The sequence below is a fragment of the Ailuropoda melanoleuca genome, chromosome 15 (genome assembly GCF_002007445.2).
Source record: "Ailuropoda melanoleuca isolate Jingjing chromosome 15, ASM200744v2, whole genome shotgun sequence".
Lineage (NCBI taxonomy): Eukaryota > Metazoa > Chordata > Mammalia > Carnivora > Ursidae > Ailuropoda > Ailuropoda melanoleuca.
In genome coordinates, this window is record NC_048232.1 from 84232933 (window position 1) to 84257548 (window position 24616).

General features: G+C 41.5%; 2 protein-coding genes across 2 annotated transcripts in view; both read left to right on the forward strand.

The window, feature by feature from the left end:
- Nucleotides 1-24616, forward strand: part of MEI1 (meiotic double-stranded break formation protein 1) — a 72587-nt gene that overhangs the window by 33687 nt on the left and 14284 nt on the right. Inside the window, exons 18-22 of the mRNA XM_002929276.3 lie at nt 1109-1277; nt 6904-7051; nt 16242-16517; nt 21797-21962; nt 23085-23189. Coding sequence (XP_002929322.1) covers nt 1109-1277; nt 6904-7051; nt 16242-16517; nt 21797-21962; nt 23085-23189 — 864 coding nt within the window. The remainder of the gene's footprint in view (nt 1-1108; nt 1278-6903; nt 7052-16241; nt 16518-21796; nt 21963-23084; nt 23190-24616) is intronic.
- LOC100478114 (chromobox protein homolog 3-like) lies at nt 13107-13655 on the forward strand. The gene is given in 1 exon segment (XM_034644345.1): nt 13107-13655. A coding segment is annotated over 1 exon segment (549 nt).

Genomic DNA, 24616 nt, shown 5'->3' on the forward strand with positions numbered 1-24616 from the left:
TAAGTCCACTGCACTGGCGGGACAGACTCTTCACTTGACCTCTAACTTGGCCCCCTGCTTTCAGTTTCTCATCTTCCAACCAGTCTCTCCATCCACTGCTGGAAAGATCTATCCGAAAACCAAGTCTTATCATCCTGACACCCTAGCTTTCAGCTATAGTCCCCAAACATCAGTTTGTGGGGCACTGTCAGACAGTGATGAAGGTTCCTCTGATCCATGGTGAAATGTGGAAAATAAGGGTAATATAGTGAATTTTCTATAAAGTTGACTTTATTCAAAGTTTAAGCTCTGAAATCTTTTCCTTTCATACACTTTTGGTATTAAAATACGCTTTCTTTTCTGAAACAGAGGTTTCATAGGAACTGTGTTCTCAGGATGAAATACAAATTCTTTACTCAGCATTCAAATTACAAATTACATTCTCATTAACATTTAGGCTTCTGCTCTCAACACTGTGACTACCCACCTGCCTTAACCCTCCTCCAATATGTGAGCCCCTCAGGAATACAGATGAAGAACATTTCACATAGTTTTGCAACTCCTGACACTCCACATCTATTCATGGCAGGTTCGGTCAGACTGAATTCCTTGCCGCACCCTAAACATGTCCTCTTATGCCTCTGGGCCTCTGAACACCTTGCTTCCTGTGCCTAGGATTCCCTGCCCTCACTTTTCTGCCTGTTTTCTGCTTACCTGCCACAGTTCCCTCCTTTTTGAGCTTGTCCTCAGTGGTATGAGTCACACCCTCTTCCACACTTTAACAGAGTACTTGATTGCATGTCCTGTAACTGTCTCATTATCTGTCTTTTCTCAGCCACAAGCTCCTGGAGCTAGGGCCTGTGTGTCACAGCCTGGCCTAGAGTAGCCACTCAATGAACGTTTGTCAATGAATGAATGAAGGATTGTATCCATGTTCTTCCACATGTTACCTTTAGTCCCTCCTAGCAGGCTGAAAGCTGTATAAAGGAATAGGAAGCTCTGATTTCCTTTTATCCTGCATGTACCCTGCTATCCTGTGCAGTACTCTTCATGTAGTAGGTACTCATGTGCTAATTACCTGCTTCCCTGTGTTCTCTGTGTGGCTTTCTCCTGCTTGTTTCCTCCCTAGAACTCTCTGCAGTGTCTGCATTCCTGCAGCATGGGCTGCCCCAGATAAGCAGCAGGAGCCCCGAAAGCCTTGCCTTCCTGTCAGATCGCCAGTATGTGGAGGGAACTGCTCGCCAGAGACAGTACTGCATCCTGCTCCTCTTCTACCTGGCCTACATCTACGAGGATAGGTCAGTGTTCAATGCCAGTGGCTGGCATTGTATCCTGGGACCCACATCTGTAGCCCGATTAAGTTCCATAAATAGTCACAGAGGCATCTGCTCCAAGCCTGGTGCTGGGCACTGAGGACACAGAGATAAGTGAGAAATGGGTTGTATTCCTGAGGGGCTCACATATTGGAGGAGGGTTAAGGTAGGTGGGTAGTCACAGTGTTGAGAGCAGAGGCCTAGAATGTTAATGAGAATTAAAATATCCTTAAAAAGTATTGTTTGTGCATAAAAAAAAATTTTAGTGGTTTACTTTGGTTTTAAGAATTACTATACAGGGGTGCCTGGGTGGCTCAGTTGGTTAAGTGTCTGCCTTCGGCTCAGGTCATGATCCCAGGGTCTTGGGATTGAGCCCTGAGCCCTGGGGAAGGTTCCCTGCTCAGTGGGGAACCTGCTTCTCCCTCTGCCTCTGCCCTTCCTCTCTCTCTGTCCCCCTCCCATCTCCCCTCTCCCACTCCCCCCTCCCCTCTCCCGCTGCCCCTCCCCTCCCTGCCAGTTGTGCTAGCTCTCTCTGGCTATCTCTTTCTCTCAAATAAGTAAATCTTTTTAAAAAATGAACCATGGAACTTTACATCAAAAACTAGGGATGTACTGTATGGTGACTAACATAATAAAAAATTATTTAAAAAAAACCCTGGAAACAAGCCAAATGTCCAACAGTAGAACAAATAAATAAATTGTGACTTTTAATGTAATACTATACAGCAATAAAAATGAAAAATCTATTTCTCCATGCAAAAAAAAAATTACTACACAATTTAAGGGACACCTGGGTGGTGCAGTCCATTAAGCATTCGACTTGTTTCAGCTCAGATCCTGATCTCGGGGTCCTGAGATCGAGCTCTGCACTAGGCTCTGTGCTGGGTGTGGAGCCTGCTTAAGATTCTCTCTCTCTCCCTCTCCCTCTGCCCCTCCCCTGTCTCTTTAAAAAAACAAACAAATTACTGTACAATTTATTAAAATTTCAAAATAAAAGGACTATTATTCCTTAAGCTTAAAAATTTTTATTGAGGTAAAATTCACATAACATAAAATTAACTGTTTTGAAGTTAACAGTTCAGTGGCATTTAATATATTCACAGTGTTGTGCAAACACCACCTCTGTCTAGTTCCAAAACATTTCCATCACTCCAGAATAAAATCTCGTACCCACCAACCATTCACTACCTGTTCCTTCTCCTGACACCAACAATCTGTGTTCTGTCTCTATGGATTTACCTACTCTGAATATTTCCTATAGATGGATTATACAATGACCTTTTTTGTCTGGCTTCCACTTAGCATAATGTTTTTGAGACTCATCCAGTTAGCATAATATCTGTAGCATGTATCAGTACTTCATTATTTTGTATGTGGCTTATGTAGATGTTCCAGCATCATATGTTAAAAAGGCTGTTCTTCCCCACACTGAATTGTCTTGGCACCCTCATTGAAAATCACTTGACCCATGTGATTCTTTTTTTAAATTGAGATATAATTGACATATAACATATTAATTTCAAGTATACAACATAATGATTCGATATTTGTATATATTCCAAAATGGTCATCACAATAAGTTTAGTTAACATCCATTACCACATATAGTTGCAAATTTTTTTCTGGTGTTAAGAACTTTTAAGATTTGTTATCTTAGCAGTTTTCAAATATACAGTACAGTATTATCAACTGTAGTCACCATGCTGTACATTATATCCCCCGGATCTGTTTATTTTAAAACAGGAAGTTTGTACCTTTTTACCCCCTTCACCCATTTTGCCCACTCCCAACTCCCACCTCTGGCAGCCACCAATCTGTTATTTTTATCGATGAGTTCAGTTTTTTGTTTTGTTTTTATAAGATTCCACATATAAGGAAGATCGTAAAGTATTTTTCTTTCTTTATCTGACTTATTTCACTTAACCTAATGCCCTAAGGTCAATCCATGTTGTTACAAATGGCAGGATTCCCCTTTTTTATGGTGGAGTAGTATTCCATTGTGTGTATGTACATACCACGTTTTCTTTATCTGTTCATCCACTAATGGACACTTAGGTTTTTTCCATGTTCTACTGGAAGTAGTAAATAGTGCTGCAGTGAACTTGGGGGTGTACATATCTTTTTGAGTTCAGATAAATACTCAGAAGTAGAATTTCTGGATCATATGGTAGTTCTGTTTTTAATTTTTTGAGGAAACTCCATTCTCTTTTCCATAGTGGGTGCACCAATTTACATTCCCACCAATAATGCGCTTGTGTTCCCTTTTCTCCACATCCTTGCCAACACTTGTTTTTTCTTGTCTTTTTGATAATCACCACTTAACAGGTGTGAGGTGATACCTCATTGTGGTTTTGATTTACATTTTCTTGATGATAGGTGATGTTGAACATCTTTTCATGTACCTGTTGGTCATCTGCATGTTTTCTTTGGAAAAATGTCTATTCAGATCCTCGGCCCATTTTTATTATTTTTTTATTTTTATTTTTTAAGATTTTATTTATTTATTTGACAGAGAGAGAGAGTATAAGCAAGGGGAGTAGCAGGCAGAGGGAGAAGAAGGCTCCCCACCAAGCAGGGTGCCTGACGTGGGGCTTGATCCCAGGACTCTGGGATCATGACCAGAGCCAAAGGCAGATACTTAACCAACTGAGCCACCCAGGTGTCCCCTCTGCCCATTTTTAAATTGGACTTATTTAAAAAAATTTTTTTTTGCTATTGAGTTGTATGAGTTCTTTTTATATTTGGATATTAACTTTTTATCAGATATATGATTTGCAAAGATTTTTCTCCCATTTAGTAAGTTGCCTTTTCATTTTGTTGATGGTTTCATTTGCTTTGAAGAAGCTTTTTAGTTTGAAATAGTCCCATTTGTTTATTTTTGGTTTCAGTATAAGATCTAAAATAATCATCCCTGGGACCGATGTCAGGTAGCTTACTGCCTATGTTTTCTTCTAGAAGTTTTATGGTTTCAGGTTGTAATTCATGTCTTTAATCCATGTCGAGTCAATTTTTGTGTATGGTGTAAGATAGTGGTCCACTTTTTTTTTTTTTTTTTTGCATGTGGCTGTGCAATTTTCCCAGCACCACTTATTGAAGAGACTATGCTTTCCCTATTGTAATTCTTGGCTCCTTTGTTGTAAATTAATTGACTATATATGCATGGCATTATTTCTGGGCTCTCTGTTCCATTCCATTGGTCTATGTGTCTGTTTTTATGCCAATACCTTACTGCTTTGATTACTGCTCATGTGATTCTTTGAATGTTTTTTTTCAAATCATGTAAATATGCAAGTAAAATAGTTGGGTATAAAGTTAAAATAAAATACATTTCCATACACCTGCCAGCATTAACTACTTTTAGGTGTCCTGTGTGAACTTGTCTGTGCATCAACAAACACACATATGCTTCTTTTTTCCAGTATACAGAATGGGATATTATACAAAGTCTTCAATTTGCCCTTTAACCTAACAATATATCTTGGAGATCTTTTCATGTTAGTACATGTATTAATAGGTCTACCTCATACTTTTAGTAGCTGTGTAATGTATAAATTATACCTATCCATTTTATTTTTATCTCTTAAATAAACATTTTACTTCAGAGTAATTATAGATTTATAGGAAAGTTGCAAAGAATATAGAGAATTCTTCACTAATTTTCTCCTAATGTTAACATAACTATGGTACATTTATCAAACTAAGACACTTGGTACATTGCTATTTTTTCCATTTTTTTTATTGTGGTAAAATACACAAACATAAAATTTACGTCTTATCCATTTTTAGTGTACTGTTCAGGGTACTAAGTGCACTAATATTGTTGTGCTACCATCACCACCATTCATCTCCAGAATGCTTTTCATCTTGCAGAAGTAAAATTCTGTACCTGTTGAATAACTCTCCATTTGCCCCTCCCAGCCCCTGGCAACCACTATTCTACTTTCTGTCCCAATGATCTTGACTACTCTAAGTACTCCCTGTAAGTAGAATCCTATAAGTGACTGGCTTATTTCACTTAACACAGTGTCGTTTCCGTCCTGTAGCATGTCAGAATTTTCTTCCTTTTTTATGCTGAATAATGCTCCATTGTATGTATACACCACATTTTGCTTATAGATTTGTCCATCGATGGATGCTTGAGTTGCTTCCACCTTTTGGCTGTTGTGAATAATGCTGCTGTGAACATGGGTGTACAAATATCTCTTTGAAACTCTGTTTTCAATTCTTCTGGGTATATACCCAGATTGTTGGAACATCTGATAGTTCTATTTTTAATTTTTTTAGGAAATGCCATGCTCTTTTTCACAACAGCTGTACTATTTTACATTCCCGCCAATGGTGCACAAGGGTTCCAATTTCTCCACATCCTCGCCAACGCTTGTTGTCTTCTACTTTTTGACAGTGGCCATCCTAATGAACGTGAGGTTATTTTCTTACAGTTTTGACTTGCATTTCTCTAATGATTAGTGATGTTGAGTATCTTTCCATGTGCTTATTGGACATTTGTATGTCTTCTGTGGAGAAATATCTATTCAAGTCCTTTGCCCATTTTTGAATCAGCAAGTTTTGTTGTTATTGAGATTTAGGAATTCTCTGTTTACTCTGAATATTAATCCCTTATTAGATACATGATTTGCAAATATTTTTTCCCATTCTGTGGGTTGCCTTTTTACTCTGTTGACAGTATCTTTTGATGCACAGAAATTAAAAACCATCAGTCGATTTGTCTGTTTTTTGTGGTTGTTATCTGTGCCTTTCCTGTCATATCCAAAAAAAACCACTGCTAAATTTGATGTTGTGAAGCTTTTGTTTTATGTTTTTTTCTAAGAGTTTTATAGTTTTAGGTCTGGACCCATTTGGGGAATATTCTTTTATATCATGTTAAGTGAGGGAACAATGTCATTCTTTTGCATATCCAGTTTTGCCAGGACCATTTGTTTGAAAAGCTTGTCCTTTCCCCCGTTGAATGGTCTTGGCATTCTTGTTGAATTTCACTAGTTTTTCCTCTACTGCCTCTTTTCTGTCCTAGGACATTGTTTGTATTTAGTATTACCCATTTTAAAATGTTTAATTTTTTTAGGAACTTAATCTGATAGATGAGAGATACTCATGGTAGAAAATTCAAAATGTATAATAGGGTATATGCCTTTTGTATTTTACCAAAAAAAATCAGTCTCCTTCTCACCCCTATTGCCCTTGCATGTACAAGCATAGACAAATCCCTTCCCCAGAAAGTAGCCCATTGAACACACCAATGTTTAATGATAAAGAGGAGTGGACCGGTGGCCAAAAGAGGGACTCCAAAACCCCAGAAGTAGCATCCTTCTTTTTAATAGTGCTAGTCTAGCTGGCAGACGCTTTACCTCCTAATTGTGAGTGAGGAGTCTCTGGCCCCTAACAGGGACTTGTACAAAGCATAGAACCTTGTGTTATGCATGTATGACAATGTTTTGTAAGTATATGTAGCATGCTCTTTGTGCAGCATGTCATTAAGCCATGGACATGCTGGGGCCGAAGGACAGAAGGCAGAGGGAGGATGTGGCAAGACAGAACGTGGCAAGGCAGGATAGCCATTTCTGTCTTTTTCACTCAGACTCTCCTTTGTCGACAGGTTTGTCTCAGAAGCAGAATTGTTCGTGGCTGTGCAAAGCTTCCTCCTGTCTCTACAGGACCAGGGTGAGCGCCCTCCACTGGTGATCTTCAGAGCCTCCATCTATCTGCTTGCAATCTGCCAGGACAAAGACGGTGCATTAGATGAGGTATGACCAAAATGCCTGGAGCTCTTCCTCCTCCAGGTGCACCCCTTTACATCATGGCTCCTTGAGAGACCATGGTGATATATATAGAGAGAAGGTAGGTGGCAGAGAGAGATAGATAGAGAGGAAGAGAGGGAGAGTCTTGGTGGAATGGAGAGGGGGAGGGGGCTGACGCATTCAGATTTAGTGAATTCTCTGGACAGTCCTCAGAGGTAAAGATTATTATTTCCATTTTTTACAGATAAGGAAAAAAAAAGACTTGGGTTAAAGTAACTTTTTATAGGTCACACAATCAACTGATGGGGGAGCCAGGACTCCAATTTAGACTTGACCAACTCCCAAGGCTCTTTTCTTAGTACCACCTCTAGTTTGAGGAGAGAAGTGTGAGGTATATTCTTTTGTTTTTTTTTGTTTTTTTTTGTTTTTTTTTTTTTAAAGATTTTTTTTATTTATTTATTCGACAGAGACAGAGACAGCCAGCGAGAGAGGGAACACAAGCAGGGGGAGTGGGAGAGGAAGAAGCAGGCTCATAGCGGAGGAACCTGATGTGGGGCTCGATCCCATAACGCCGGGATCACGCCCTGAGCCGAAGGCAGGCGCTTAACCGCTGTGCCACCCAGGCGCCCCGAGGTATATTCTTTTGTTAACAGTTTATCTAACAAAATTGGGTTTCTGGGACCCAGAACATTGTCAGTCAGGCTGATCTTGGATCACTTTGACAGTGATTGTGTGTATACAATTTTCTCTTTCTAGATTCTTTATAAATTCTTATGGATCAAGGACTTATCTGATTGATCACTTAATCTCTAGCTTCTTTCATTGAAGACTGCTTCTATTCCTTCGATATGGACAGTTCAGCCTCAACCTAAGGATACTCTTTCTTCACTGACTAATAATCTTGCTTCCTTTTTTAAAAAACTTTTTAAAAATTTATTTAAGCAATCTCTACACCCAGTATGGGGCTCAAACATAACCCCGAGATCAAGAGCCACACACTCCTCCAACTGAACCAGCTAGGCACCCCATCTTTTTGATTACTGTTAGGGCATACATGATACAAGCAGACCTGGTTTAATTTGAATGGAAGCAGAAAGTTGTAGTTGAAGTGTTTGAGTTTTCAAGTGAGATACCTGGATATACAATATCCCATTCTCTCTCTCTCTCTCTCTCTCTCTCTCTCTCTCTCTTTTTAAGATTTTATTTATTTATTTGACACAGAGAGAGACAGCCAGCGAGAGAGGGAACACAAGCAGGGGGAGTGGGAGAGGAAGAAGCAGGCTCCCAGCGGAGGAGCCTGACGTGGGGCTCCATCCCAGAATGCTGGGATCACGCCCTGAGCCAAAAGCAGATGCTTGACGACTGAGCCACCCAGGTGCCCCCCATTGCCTCTTTTTTGGTAATACTTGAAACCATTGGTGATTATTGCCCACTATTAATTCATTAGGGGTTGCAAAATAATAACACCCTAATCCTGTCATTCAATCTTTGTTTATTAACTGGGATACTTGCATAAAAGGAAACTTTTTTCCCTTCATCAACTATTCAGTTACTCTGAATGGTAGATGATATAAGAAGCATAGGTTGAATGTTTGATTCTTTCCTTTAATACAGTTTTTACAAGAAATGAGTTGGTTTTCTAGCATTCCTCAAAAGGAACCAAAGAGATTTTTTTAGTGTCATTATGAATTCATGGATTTGAAAATATTTGATGTGTTTCAATCCAATGTAGTTATTACCCTTTTGAAGCTCCAATTGTCCTATCTTTAGTCAGTGGGAGCCTATTCAGGGTAGCTCCTGAGTCCTTTCGACACAACCCTAGTAGTCTTTGGCAGAGTTTGGGTTTTCTACTATGCCAAGATGCTTTAAGTTTGTATACACTTCCTGCTTTCCCATTTGCTTTTGAACCTACCCCAGTTAGGCTTTCAACCTTACCACATCTCTGAAAACGCACTTATCAGTAACAGACACATGACTAAAGCCAGTAATCAATATTTGTCATTATCTTACTTGACCTATCAACAGCATCTCTTTTCTTTGAAACATTGCCTTTATTTGTCATCTAGAATGCTATGCGTTCCTGATTTTTCTCCTATGCGTCTGGCAGTTCTGTCTCAGTGTCTTGCTGATTTTCTCTTATCTCCCTGACCTCTAAGTGTTGTAGTGCCCCAGGGCTCAGTCTTTGATGCTTTTCTTTTCTCTTTAAATTTATTTCTTTCTTGATCTCATATAGTCCCATAGTTTGATTCATGGCTGAATTTAAAAAAGATGACTCTGGCTTCTAGGACAAGAGACCAAAAGGGTACAAGGTGGAAGTGCAGAAACCAGTTCAGAGGTTGCGGTAGTAATGCGGACGAGAGGTAGTAGCGGAAGTGGTGAAGAGCATTAACTTCTGGATATATTTTGAAATGGAGCCAATAGAATCTTGATGGATCAGTGTGAGGTGTAAGAATAAGAGAGAATAAAAGGATGTTTCCAAAGATTTTGGTTCTGATGGGGGCCAAAGAATTGTTGTATTGAAATACTAGAGGGAGTGAGCTGGAAAGATGGTGGGGGGGTAGTAACGTGGGATGCTTGAATTGGGATTATTGAGGAGCATGCTGTTCTTGGTAATGATAAAGCCTAGGCGCGTGCATGGGCATGACTGGCTGAGGCAAGTGGAGGAGATCAGAAGGAAGAAAGAGAACTTAGAGGCCATGTTTTGGGAACTAGGGAGGTAGGAGCAAAAATAGCCTCAACTTGAGAGATTTTAAGCAAAACAGGTTTTTGGAAGAGGATCAAGGCAACAAAGTGAAGGGAATAGTCAAAGAAGGGGCACAGGGGACGCCTGGGTGGCTCAATCGTTAAGCGTCTGCCTTCAGCTCAGGGTGTGATCCCAGAGTCCTGGGGTCGAGCCCCACATCAGGCTCCTCCGCTGGGAGTCTGCTTCTTCCTCTCCCACTCCCCCTGCTTGTGTTCCCTCTCTCACTGACTGTCTCTCTCTCTGTCAAATAAATAAATAAAATCTTAAAAAAAAAAAAGGTGCACAGGACAAGGAATTTGCTGATAACTGTGAATGAGTTCTAGAGGGCACTGTGGAAGGGTTTGGGAACTGGGAATGAGTGGGCGATGGGAACAGAAAAGGGCATGTTTTAAGCCATATGGGATGATCTGAAAGTTCTGGGCTTCCTGAGGTGACTAATGTAAACAGGAGAAAAGGACACAATAGGAATAGTCCTGATGGCTTCAAGACTAATAATGGTGGTAAGATTGGATTTAGGGGGCCTCTCTCTATATCTACCAGTGGTGGTGTGGAAACTTAGAAGGAGCCCATGGAGCTCCAGGCTTTCCCTCTAGGGTGTGAATCCATAAATGATAAATAATATTGTTTTGCATTTTTAAAAATTATATATAAATATATAAATGGTAATATATAATCACAACTTGATTTTTATCTCAATTCTGTTTCTGTTTTTATGTATTATTCATTCAGGATTTTTTATTATGGTAAAATACACAAACAAGATTTATCATCTCAGCCATTTTTGGTGTACAGTTCAGTGGCATTAAGTACATTAGTATTGGGCAACTACCACCACCAGTCATGTCCAGAACTGTTTTCATCTTGTAAAACTGAAACTCTATACCCATTAAATAATAACACCCCAATGTGGATTGACCACTTGACATGTGTCAGGTGCCATCTGGGCTTCTGTCAGAGTTGGGGTGAATCAAACATGTTCCCTGCTCTCAGGGAACACCAGTTTGGCAGGAGAGACAAAAAGATCCTCTACAGGCAGTAACAGCAATGAGAGCTCTCCTGGAGCTGGAGGACTGGTCAAGAGGTATGAAAACACACAGAGAAAGAGATTGTATCTGATGATGGCATCAGGAGAGGCTTCACTGAAAGAGAATTAAGATACAGAAACGGGCAGTTTCCCAGTCTATCCCTTCAAGGAAGAAAGTCTAGTGTAGTATGCCTTAGCTAAGTCATTTAAGAGACAGAGTGGAGAGAAGCTCAAAAGGTAGACTTAAGTCTTTTAACAACACGCTCAAAAATGAAATTAAGAAAACAGTTCCATTTATAATAGCATCAAGAAGTAAAATACATTGGAATAAATTTAACAAAAGAAATATACTTCTGATCACTGAACATTATAACATACCATTGAAATTAAAGAAGACCTAAATAAATAGAAAGACATCCTGTGTTCATGAATCAGAAGACTTAATAGCCAGTTAGAAGATAAAAAAAAAGTTCTGGGATACAATGTACAGCATATTGACTATAGCTGATGATTCTGTTCTGCATATTTGGAAATTGCTGGGAAAGTAGAGCTTAAAAGTTCCAATCACAAGGAAAAACTTTGTAATTGTGTGAGGTGATGGATGTTGTCTAAACTTGTGATCATTTTACAATATATACACTTATCAAATCATTACATCATATACGTTAAACTCACACAACATTGTAGGGCAACTATATTTCAATAAAACTGGGGGAAAAAGACTTAATAGTGTTCAAATGGCAGTACTCCCCAAATTGATCCATAGATTCAACACAATCCCAATCAAAATCCCAGTTGCCCGCCCCTTCCTTCCTTCCTTCCTTGCTTCCTAAAATTCATATGTAAATGCAAGGGACCCAAAATAACCAAACAATCTTGAAAAAGAAGAATAAAGTTGGAGGACTCACACTTCTTTTCTTTTTTAATTTCTAATTATTATTTATTTTTTTTTATGTAGAGTTCGATGATTCATTAGTTGCGTATAACACCCAGTGCACCATGTAATACGTGCCCTCCTTACTACCCATCACCAGCCTATCCCATTCCCCCATCCCCCTCCCCTCTGAAGCCCTCAGTTTGTTTCTCAGAGTCCATAGTCTCTCGTGCTTCATTCCCCCTTCTGATTACCCCCTCTTTCGTTATCCCTTTCTTCTCCTACTGATCTTCCTAGTTCTTATGTTCCACAGATGAGAGAAACCATATGATAATTGTCTTTCTCTGCTTGACTTATTTCACTTAGCATTATCTCCTCCAATGCCGTCCATGTTGCAGCAAATGTTGAGAAATTGTTCTTTTTGATAGCTGAGTAATATTCCATTGTATATATGGACCACAGCTTCTTAATCCAGTCATCTGTTGAAGGGCATCTCGTCTCCTTCCGTGATTTAGCTATTGTGGACAATGCTGCTATGAACATTGGGGTGCATATGGCCCTTCTCTTCACTACGTCTGTATCTTTGGGGTAAATACCCAGTAGTGCAATGGCTGGGTCATAGGGTAGCTCAATTTTTAACTTTTTAAGGGACCTCCACACTGTTTTCCAGAGTGGCTGTACCAACTTGCATTCCCACCAACAATGTAGGTGGGATCCCCTTTCTCCACATCCTCTCCAGCAATTGTTGTTTCCTGCCTTGTCAATTTTTGCCATTCTAACTGTCATAAGGTGGTATCTAAGTGTGGTTTTGATTTGAATTTCCCTGATGGCTAATGATTTTGAACATTTTTTGATGTGTCTGTCAGCCATTTGTATGTCTTCATTGGAAAAATGTCTGTTCATATCTTCTGCCCATTTTATGATTTGTTTATTTGTTTCTCATGTATTGAGTTTGAGAAGTTCTTTGTAGATCTTGGATACCAGTCTTTTATCTGTAGTGTCATTTGCAAATATATTCTCCCATTCTGTGGGCTGCCTCTTAGTTTTTTTGACTGTTTCCTTGGCTGTGCAGAAGCTTTTTATCTTAATGAAGGACTCACACTTCTTGTTTCAAACTTAGTACAAAACTAGAGTAATCAAGGGAGATTCTGGAGACCCAGGACCCAGCAGCTCTGAGGTGGTGAATAATAGCTCTTCAAGTCTGCAATAAAAAAATGGCCTCCAGGGGCGCCTGGGTGGCACAGCGGTTAAGCGTCTGCCTTCGGCTCAGGGCGTGATCCTGGCGTTATGGGATCGAGCCCCACATCAGGCTCCTCCGCTATGAGCCTGCTTCTTCCTCTCCCACTCCCCCTGCTTGTGTTCCCTCTCTCGCTGGCTGTCTCTATCTCTGTCAAATAAATAAATAAAATCTTAAAAAAAAATGGCCTCCAGTAAGACTACATTACAAAAAATGAGAAAGAAACAGAATGAAAAGAGTGAAAAAGTAGAAGAGGCAGAGCCTGGAAAGTTTGTGACGGAAAAAGTACTGGACCAATGTGTAGCGAATGAGAAGGTGGAGTCTTTCCTGAAGTGGAAGGGATTTCTAGATGCTGACAGTACTTGGGAAACTGAAGAAAATTTAGATTTTCCAGAGTTAATTGCAGCATTTTTTAATTCTCAAAAAGCTTGTAAAGAAAAAGATGGTACAAAAAGAAAATCTTTACCTGACGGTGAATGTGATCATAGCAAATCAAAGAAGGAAAGAGATGCTGCTGATAACAGGAAGCTTTGCCAGAGGTCTTGATGTGAATGAGTAATCAGTGCCACAGACAGCGGTGGAGAATTCATGGTTCTCGTGAAATGGAAAGATTCAAATGAGGCAGGCTTGGTGTTGGCAAAAGAGGCAAATAAAAAGTGCTCTCAAATTGTAATTGCTTTTTATGAAGAGAGACTAACTTGGCATTCTTGTCCAGAAGATGAAGCTCAGTAATTGTTCACATTGCTTTTTTATGTATGTTTTTATATATATATTTATGTGTGTGTGTATATATATGGGTCTTGGCTTTTTTATTTGTTAGTGTGAAGAAATAACATTCTAATGAAAAACCAGTTTGATAGGTTTGTTTTGAAGTAGTATTGGGGGAGTTGTTGGGGTTCTTTTGCATCTAATAGCACTGGTTACTATGAACAAATAAAAGCTTTCTGTAGTTGATTCCTTTATCAGAAAAGAATATTTGAGACCATGGTATATTATTCCCCTGCATTTAGGAACACCTTTTCTAAATGTTGGGGGAAGTCTTCATAGTTGTTAATCAGAATTTGTGTTTGACTCCCATATGCCCAAGGACCATTCTGGGTTTTTTTGTTTACTTGGGGTTTTTTGATGTGTATGCATAAAATTACATACATAAGTGGTTTCCTTCCCTCCCTACCTCCCTTCCTTCCATTCATTCTTTCACATTTACCAAAAAAAAAAAAAAAACAGCATTTCATAACCATGGATAAGCCCATGTCTCTGGGATGCCATCATTTTCAGCACCCTAAGAAACAAATCACTTAAAGTTGGATTGAAAATTTTCCTGAAACCTTAACCTTTCAAATTTTGTAAATAATTGGGTAATTTAGATATAATGGAAACAATTTAAATTGGACAATGTAAAAGTAGCCATATCAGAATCTATATCCATATCTACAGTTATAGAAATGCAAGTTTATTTGCAAAACCTCTGAAAGGAAAATTTTATCACAACCTCCCCACCCAAATGAGAAAACTAGACAAGTCTCGGTGTGTTTTAATTAGGTAAGCAAAACTTAGTTAAATGGACATTTAAAGTTTCCTTCTAGTGCACCATTCCTTTTCAAGAAGTTGAAATCCCTGTGCTGTATTGGATGAAAGGTCATGATTCATGGAATGACCAAACTTCATTCATGGAAACATAATCATAATCAGATGGTTAGAGATGTTGGCAATTTAGGATCTTCTGGAATAAATGAATGAACAGACTTCTGTAATCTAAATTCTTTTTTTTTTTTAAGATTTTTTTTTAAAGATTTTATTTATTTATTTGACAGAGATAGAGACAGCCAGCGAGAGAGGGAACACAAGCAGGGGGAGTGGGAGAGGAAGAAGCAGGCTCACAGCAGAGGAGCCTGATGTGGGGCTCGATCCCATAACGCCGGGATCACGCCCTGAGCCGAAGGCAGACGCGTAACCGCTGTGCCACCCAGGTGCCCCTGTAATCTAAATTCTTGACCTGCATGTCGTTTCTTTACGCCAACTCATTCCTTACACGCAGGCTCAATCTTCTCAGCATTTGGGTTACTGGTTCAGCAGAAGCCAGGAAAAACAGTAACTTTGTAGCAATCAGAATGTTATCCAACTGTATATAGTTTAGTTTATTATAAGCACTGATAAATAGTAGTTTTATATTCCTTTAAAAAAAACTAGAATAATCAAGGCTGTGTTTCTGACATAAGGATAGTCACCTAGATCAATAGAATAGAATTGACAGTCCACAAAATAAACCCACATATTTTTTTATAAGGATGCCAAGACATTCAGTGGGAGAAAGAACAGTCTTTTTAACAAATAGTGCTAGAACAACTGCATGTCCACATGCAAAAGGATGAAGTTGGACCCTTATCTCATAGTAAACACAAAATTAATTCAAAATGGATCAAAGACCTAAATGAAACAGCACAAACTATGAACTATAAAACTCTTAGAATAGCATATTAAGAATTAAACTTTGCTATATGTGCAATGGGAAGAGATAGGTTTTTGAGAGTTAATAAGTGATTCAACACACGTGCCCTTTGCCCCCTCTGTGCCAGGTCCTATGCCAGGTGCACAGATGAGTCTGCAGCAGTCTGTTCCTCAAGCAGCTCAAGTTCAGTGTGGGAGGTTGACACCTACCCTGATAATTATATCACACCAGACTAAGTATCATTATAGAGCTGGGATTCTCAGCCCCGGTGCGATTAGCATTTTGCACAACATAATTCTTTTCCGTGTGAGGCTGTCCTGTGCATTGTGGGATATTTAGTGGCATCCCTGCTCTCTCCCACTAGATGCCAGTAGCACTCCCTAAATCAAGAAAATAGGGGCGCCTGGGTGGCACAGCGGTTAAGCGTCTGCCTTCGGCTCAGGGCGTGATCCCGGCGTTATGGGATCGAGCCCCACATCAGGCTCCTCTGCTGTGAGCCTGCTTCTTCCTCTCCCACTCCCCCTGCTTGTGTTCCCTCTCTCGCTGGCTGTCTCTATCTCTGTCAAATAAATAAAATCTTTAAAAAAAAAAAAAAAAGAAAATAAAAAATGTCTGTAGACATTTCCAAAAATCTCCGGGGGGAACAAAATCACTCTAATTTGAGAACCACTGTTACAAGGTAAGCACAGTGAGTTTTCTTCTCACAGAAGGGCACTGGGATGAGCCAGTGAAGATGCCTTGGAGTACTGAGATGCCACGTACATTTTTCCCAGTTATGTCTTGGCTATATTTGTTGGGCTGTCTTGGGTCCTCTGCAAGATTTATTTAGTCCCTTTCTTTTCTTTCTTTTTTTCTATCTTTGTCTCTAGGCTGTGGTCAGTGCCATCAGAAAATTTTTAGAGGGCATCCCAGACCTGCACCTGGTTTACATCCACCATCCCCTCCTGCTTAGGTTCTTCCTGTTGTATCCAGAGCTGATGAGTAGGTTTGGACACCGTGTCCTGGAACTTTGGTTCTCCTGGGAAGAGAGCAGCTGTGAGGAGCTGGATGATGTCCCTTCTGCTGGGCAGTCTCCCCTTCCTGCCAGCATAACAGCCCTATTCCACATGCTCAGAAGCAGCCCCAGCATCCTGCTCATTTTGCTAGTAGGTGACCATTTGCTCATTTCTGCATTCAGAGATGGTGGGCTCTCTCTCTCTCTCTGTCTCTGGGTGTTGGTTTACTGAGGTCGGGAGGCAACTGCTGTTGCTTCTGCCTGCCTCTGGATATATTGCTGTTTCCATGTGAATGGGAGGGCCTTTGGCTGGTGGGTGCCTGGTTTCTATGAATCCGTACTCTTTTTTAAGTCTAATGGAGGTTTGCTCCCTGACAGATCCATCCCTCTGTACTCCTCAGGGGACAGAACTATGAAATGCTGACCCCAGTCACCATCTCCTCTTACCTCCCTGTCTTCTCTCAAGCAGATTCTACAAATAAGTGTTTAAAGTCAGAGGAGACCCTTGGGGCAAGTTAATGGAGATGGCTGATTGTAAAGGGACCAGGCATTTTTTTTTGTTTTTTTTTGCCATGACTCACAGGATAATGTCACATGTGCAACACAGAATTGTCAGAAATTCTGGTGCTTTTTTTAATGAAATAAGACATTCCTATAATTCCTATCAGGTGTATCAGATAAGTCAGCTAGCTGCCTGTCGTCTGCAGTTTCCAATACACTAGTTTTAGCTCCATATTTTCTTCATTCACTCAAGAAATCATGTTAGAAAATAAATTAATGAAAGTGACATTATTTTATTATAGAGGTAACTGCTGTAATTTCTTATTTATTTAAAAAAGAAAATCATTTGCACCATTTGACACTTTGTATTTAATGAGTGATTACTAGTGGCAGGTGCCAAACTGACTGCAGCACAGCAGCACGGGAGACATTTAGTTTAAAACCACTGCTTTCAGTGCCAGCTCACCAACTTTGCCCTCCCCTAGTCCAGAAAGAATGACAGCCCATTAGGGAAGAGTGGGGATTCCTCCAATGTTCTTAATCATCAACAAACATGATTTGTTGAGTGTTTTTTATTGGACTGGCTTTATTAGAGTGATTGTAGTGGAAATAACACCTTCATGTTGTATACCTCACTTCCTTAGGTATGTACTTCTGTCAATATTCACACACGCATGCACACATTCCCTCCTCAGACTTAAATCTTCACCTTCCACCCCCGAGATCTCTCATCTTGTGAGGTCACACGTGTTGGCTTGATAGGGGCTGCATTCATGCTCTGGCTCAAATTCTTCCTTGGAGGAGGAAGAAAGGAGAAGGAATGGGTTAAAAATAAAGTGTATGATGTTCTATAATAGAGGAGGAAGGCAAGATGGGTGCCAGGGAGAGTGGCAATGGACAGAGCGAAGATACTGGATTTTCTTTGCAATGAAGCGTTCAGGGTTAGTTTCTCACACAGAGTAGGTACTTAAAAATATTTGCTGACCTGTTGAATTAGAGTTCTGGACAGAAGTCTCTCTCAAAAAAAGCAGATCTTCTGATAGAGATATTTATGGTATTTTTTTTTCTTTTTAAACAAATGAAGAGATAGGTTTAGGGAGATTTTCCATAGGTCACAAAAGTTCAGATTAAAACCCAGATTTTGGCTCCCTGTGTAATGTTCTTCCCAGTAAACTGAGCTAACTCTCAGAACAAGAGAAAACAACCCTGATCCAGTGTTTTCCATCTAACAGGAGAGCTGTTTATTTGAGCAGAGGGGATACAGGAAAGAACTGGATCTAGAGCCTGCCCCACAGTCCGGGGAGGAAATCAGACACGACAACACTAATACCTGTCCTAACAGTGTGGTAGTAAAGGTCAGGCGGAGTGGTTGGGTGGCAGGGAGCTCAGAGAGGTGTCATATATGTCATATATTGCAAAGGATTTGACAAGTGAAAGTGTTGTGGGAGGATCCCGTCAGGTCAGCACAGCAGCATGCAAGTGCTTACTGTAATTCAGGGACAGTGAGTGGTCTGGTGAGGTTTTGGAGAATGGAGGGTATGTCACAGGAGTTGAGGTTGGAGTAGGATAGGGAGGAGCAGGGCGTTAGGAGCCTTGAGTTTAGTTGTTCACGTTTTCTTTTATCATACATTTATTTGGTACTTACTAGGCACTAGGCATTGGGAATACAAAGATAATTCAGATATGGTTGGTCCTTGCCCTTGAGGAAATCACAGATGCTTGTTTCATCTGTCACCTTGTAGACTTCTAAAGTATCCCTGGAAGGAGAGAATCAAAGAATGGTGAGGCTAGAAAAAAGTCTCAGATCATGACACTGGGCTGTGGGAGTGACAGAGGAGTCTAAGTCCCTATAGACTCCCTTCTGGTTGCTCTGGTTGTCTTCTGCTTGCGACCCAGACTCTCACTGGTCCCTACATTCCTAACCCTTTCCATGTTCATGTCCTTCCCTTTATAGCCAAACCCCTAGAAGTAGTTTTCTGCTCTCAAAATTGTCATCTCTTACTTATTCCTACACCCATTGGCTTTTGCCTCTATTGCTACTTGAAACCATTCTTACCAGGATCAACAGTACTGTTCTTGTGACTAATTACAGTGGACTTTTTGGTTCTCATCTTACATGAGCTATTATTATTTGATGATTGTCCACTTTTTATTGACACACTCTTGGTTTTGGCAATACCAGAGCTCTCAATTTTTCTCTTACCTCTCTTGGTGTTTCTCCCAGTCTCTTTTATAGTTTTCTTTCTGGCCGTGCTTGAAAGTTGATGTTCCTCAAAGTTTTGTCCTAGGCTCCCTTTTAACTCAGTGTCTTCTTTCTGGACTGTGTCAGTAATTCTCATGGATTTGGTTGCCTCCTGCTATATGTTCATGACTCAAACCTCTGTGTCCATCTGTGATCTTTTTCCTGAGCTCCAGACCCATATAACTAACCATCTCTTTGACATTTCTGTCTAAAATGGAGCTTATTATCTTCCTCCCCCAAGTTTTCTTTCTCAGTCTGGGTCTTTCTAGGGTAGAGATCCCTCCCTAGATGAAGACTATCCTAGGCCACTAGCTTCAAGGAACATAAGTACTTAAAGGAAACAAGCCAAAGAGAAAATGAATTTTAAGAGACCAAATCCTTAGAAAGACGCTGTCTCAGGTCAGCTGGAGCAGGTACCCCACCCCTTGTTGTGGTGACCCAGTTTTTGTCCTTGAATGTGAAGCACCTCACCTCCCCTCCTTCCTGGGCAGAGAGGAAGAAGCCTTGTGTTTTGCTGGCCTAGATTTCAGCAGGAAGGATCTATCCTTAGGGCTGGATGCTACATAGAGACCCAGGAAGATGATGACTTTTCTGAGCTTCAGTTTTCTTGTAAATAAAGTGAAGCTAACATGTGGATAAATATATGGGAATAATATGTGGAAAGTATATGTAGGGACACTCTTGCTATGCTGTACACAGTAGGCTATCATTCACTGATCATTGACTGACTGAATCAGCGAGAGGATGTTAATCTCAGAGCAGCTTATTGAATTGCTCAAGGTCATATAACAAATAAGGGTCATGACTGTGATTGGAGCCTAAAGTTAATGAGTTTTTCACTAAATTAGATCCTGGGAACATCAGTGGTGAAAAAGAATAACAAGGAACAACTTTGCTGTCTGTTTATATATATAATTCTTACCATTTCTCCCCAGCTTCTAGCCACAGGAGGGGAAAAGAGTCTAAAAATATGTGTTGGTACCAATTTCTGTTTTTGATATGGGTAATTAACAGCTGAAAACAAAGCTGTTAATTGCCACTCTTATCAATGGGTGGTCTTTCCTGTAGGTTGTTTAAATGTGAAAAACAGTGATGTCACAGAAGCTGCTTGTTCCCTCCTTAGCCACATCACCCTGCTTGATCCAACCCCAGAAAATTCTGGACAGCTTTGGGCAGGAGAGACTGCAGAGTGGGCCACGTTCCATCCAGCGCCTTCCCCACTGACTCATGCAGTGGGGTGCACCCCTTCCCCCGCTCCGCCCCCCTGGCATTCACCATAGCCACCAAAGCCTGAGTAGCCCTCTTCCTTTTGGACTGTTAAAATTAAACTCAGGGTTCTGAGGGACCAGCTCTCTGGTTAGGTGGCCAAGTGCTGGTGAAGGAGCAGGAGCAAGAAATTGGTTTGGCTTTGGGCCCTGTGACCTTGGGCAAATCATAACCACTCTGGGCTTTAGCCTCATACCCTGCAAAGAAAAAGGGTTGATGTAAATGAACTGAGAGTCTCTCTGACTCTCCTATTCTGTGATCGTCTCCTTCCAGAGATGTTTTCTGAGTCCTTCTAAGGTGACAAGGATGAAGCCAACCTCATCCCTGTTTCTCATTAACTCATCGCAGAGCAGAATCTACAGTGCCACTGCTGTCTTAATAGGCAGGCTACTTATTCTGCCTCTTTCCTCATTTGAAAAATTAGGATGACACCTACCTGGAAGAGTGATGAAGATACAGATAATGTATCAACAAACATACAGCTACAGTTTGAGCACATACAGTACCTGGCATTATTAGTCCCTAACTGAGTGATTGCTATTGATTTATAGTTGTTTCTCTAGCAGCTGTGGATGTTTGTGAAGGGCCAAGCCCAGATGCCCCTGTGTCACCCAGTTATCAACACATCTGGAGTTGTCTGGCTGGGTGCCCTATAGCCATGTCTCTCTGTGTGTCAGCTGTCCTCCCTGGAAAGGGAGTCCGTGTGTGACCTTGGATTCATAGCACCCAGCATGTTAGCCTGTCCAAAGAAATTGGCTTGTTTGAGCTGGTAGGTGCCAGGAGCTATCAGTAGGATAGTCTCTGGTATGGCTTCTGACTGGCTTTGCGTTTAACATATACTCATTAAAGTGATTCTGAAAGCAAATAAAAAACAATGTCCTTTCCTACCTTCTGAACCCAAGGCCTTTACATCTTGGGGCAGAAATAGCCAGATGCCATGGAAGAGAAGGGGCCTGACCTGGTCCTCACTTCCCTTCCTATGCCCCGAATCTGTCCTAACCCATCCTCTTCCTGCCCTGTGACATCTCCATCCCCCTTTCTTTTCCTCCCTTAAGGCACTCCCCTGTCCTGAAATAACCTCTTCTTGACCCTAAAACTTATATTTGTCAGAGAGAGGCATCCTGGAAAGTAGAAAGAGCTTTGGGCTTGGAGGTAGGAGATTCAAATTTAGGTGTGTCACTTACTGGCTCATGTGACCTTTAGCACACCACATAATCTCTCTGAGTCTCTGTTTCTTCCTATTTAGGATAAACCTGTTCAACATATTAGTACATAATAGGTGCCGAGTAAGAGAGCGCTCCCTTACCCAGGTTTTGTGATACCATCATCCTGGATCCTTCCCCAGTCCCTCTCTTCTTCACTGTCTACTTGTCCCCAATTGTGATGTCCTCTGAGCTCTGGCTTCCTTTTTTCCTGCTCAGGATCTCATCTATTCCAGCCCAGTGGACACAGCTCGCAAGGTACTAATTGTCCTAAGGACCTTTTTGAGGAAGAATGAGGATGTCGAAGTGGGTGGTCTCATCCGAGGCCACTTCCTGTTGATCTTACAGCATCTATTGGTGGAACATGGGGCCTCTCCCTCAGGAGGTCAGTCTGGAGCTGTCAGGGGCATGTTTTGACCTGAAACTCAGGACTGGACATCTCTGCCCTGATGAGCTCTACTCCAGAAGAAAGAATCAGTTTTCTCTGCAAAATGAAAGTCAGGCCAGTGTGGCATCAAGCTAAATCATACCTCCTTCCTCTCATCAGAGAATGAGAGCTCAACATACTTGATATATGTGTGTGTGTGTGTGTGTGTGTGCGCGCGCGCGCGCGTGTGTGTACGTGCAGAGTGCGCGTGTTTATGTTTAATGTTTCTGTGTGTTTAGCATAGGTGGGTGTGTTCAATCTATGCATGCATGTCCCCACCCTGCATGGTGTGTGCCCAGAGCTATTTGCCACAAGAATGGTAGCCCTGAGTTGGGAAGAAGAAAGTGGGAAATAATGGGGGAGGCCAGGAAGGGAGCAGCAACCTGCGGGGGCAAGGAAGGGGGTGGATCTGAAATGTGTTAGAAGCTGCCAGTGAGATCCAGAAGGATAGTTTCCAAATCTGGAATGGGACTCCCTGGAGTCAAGGAAGTTTGATGTTTGGTACAGTTTAAAGACACTGAAAAGGTTAGCATTGGTTTATCTTTTCCTATTTTTAAAAAGTTAAATTTTAAAATTTCCAAGCAATTAAGAGGAAGTGGGATCCAGTCCTGACAGAGGATGGAAGTTTGGAGGAAGATTTAAGGGTGTCTGGAGGAGCTGAGCTTTTCCTTTTCAGGGAAGGATAAGTCACATCTGATAATAGTGTGTAAGAGCCATGAGATTTTGTGGAAACATAGTTGAAAAAACATGGGCATTGAACTCAGACTTAGGTTCAAGGCCTGGCCCTGCCACTAACTGGCTGTGGGAGCTTGGACAAGTCACTCAGCCTCTCTGAGCCTGTTTTCTTAACTACAAAATAGAAATAATCCCTATTTCACAAGGGGGATTAAGTGAATTATTAAATTTCTGGTACCCAGCCCAGAGTTGACGCTCAATATGTCAGTTGCCCCTGTGCCCAAGGAAGAAGGCAGGAGGTAGGGGTGAATCCCAACAAACATTTATAGAGGAGTAGGGTGTCTGTCTGACCTTGGGATGATCTGAGTATTAGGTCTCCTGACCAGCCCTCCTTGTTCCTCACAGCCTCAGGGAACCTGCCATTGCTACTGAGCCTCCTTTCTTTAGTGCAGCTGAAGAACACGTCAGAGCAAGAACTGGACAGCATGGCCATGAAGCTTCTTCACCAAGGTGCTTGGGCTTGGGACAGTGCCTGAGGGCCCAGGGCTGGGCATGCTCCTTTATTCCATCATTCAGCCCTTTGGAAGAAGCTAGTGGGTCACTGTTCCTGTGGGCTTTTTGCTATGGGACCTTTTAGATCTTTCTCTGGTTGTACTGTGGGAGTGTTTGGGAAATGAAACAAAAACAAAAACAGAACATTGTGTGAAAGGCACAGCTCTGGAGTCGGGAATGCCTGGGTTTGTTCTCAGTCACTAGTTACCTAACCTTGGGCAGTCACCTAGCTTTAGGTTCCTCACAGGTAAAACAGTAGTACTTAGCTGATTTAGGGTTGAGATAAGAGACAGATGTCTAATGCTCACAATGCTTGGCACACGGTAGCCCTCCAGAGCAACTCTCTGTGCAGACTCCCTTTTCCTGGCACAAGCTCAGTTCTCCAGCTCACTCCACAGCCGACTCAGGATCTGATGATCCACTTCACAGTTCTCTAAGCCTCTTTCATTCATACCCAAACCTCATTAGGACCTTTCATTGCCGATTAATGCAGTTGCCACTTTATAGGCCGCATCCTTAGGAAGATTTATTGAGGAAATACTGAGATCAATAAGAAAAATGTTGTGTCTTCAGTACCTGTGGACTGTCAGGTGCTCTGGCCACAGATGAGGGTGGTTCTTTCCCTGCCTGGAGCCCTGGCCTCCTCATGAGATTGATGTCAGGCTTAAAAAGTGCCTTCCAGCCTGCCATGGTGCTGGTCCTCCCAGCCTGTCTGTCAGGTCAAGGGTAACACTCAGCTGGGAGGGAAGACTGCCTGTGACAAAATCAAACCGCTGTCGAAAGGGCCTCTGGAGGGGGTAATAATGATCTGAAATGTAATACACATTTATATGTAACCCTTTTATTTGAGAGCATTGCAAGTAGAGGACAGGGGTGAGGAGGGGGCTGCTTGTCTGGTTGACCACAAGCCAATCAGAAGTCAAGTGTGATGTGGCTGCCAAAACAGTGAATGGAGACTTAGGTAGGTTTCCTATTGAGGCAATGTGGGGCAGGGGAGCAAAGAGTGCCGAATCCTAGGAGGAAAGGGATGTGTTCTATAGATGTCTACTCTACAGTGTAGTAACTACTCTGATGAGGGTGGAGGAGCATGAAGAGGCATCTCATCTTGCCTTGAGAGGTTACAGAGGGCTTCATGGAGGAGGTAAACTTCGAGCTGAATCTCGATTGCTGAATAGGAGTTAAGGAGTTAGCCAGATGAGGGTGATATGAGAGAATATGGCAAATTCAGGGAGCTGCCCGCTGATGGTGATGGAGTCCTCTGGGAAGGTGGTGAATGCCCCATTGCTGGAAGATTTCAGAGGCTGGATCTTTTCCTGCTAGGAGTGGCAGGTTGACCTGGATGAGCTCTGCAGACTCTCCACCCTGGAGTCTTTGCTGGCATGAAT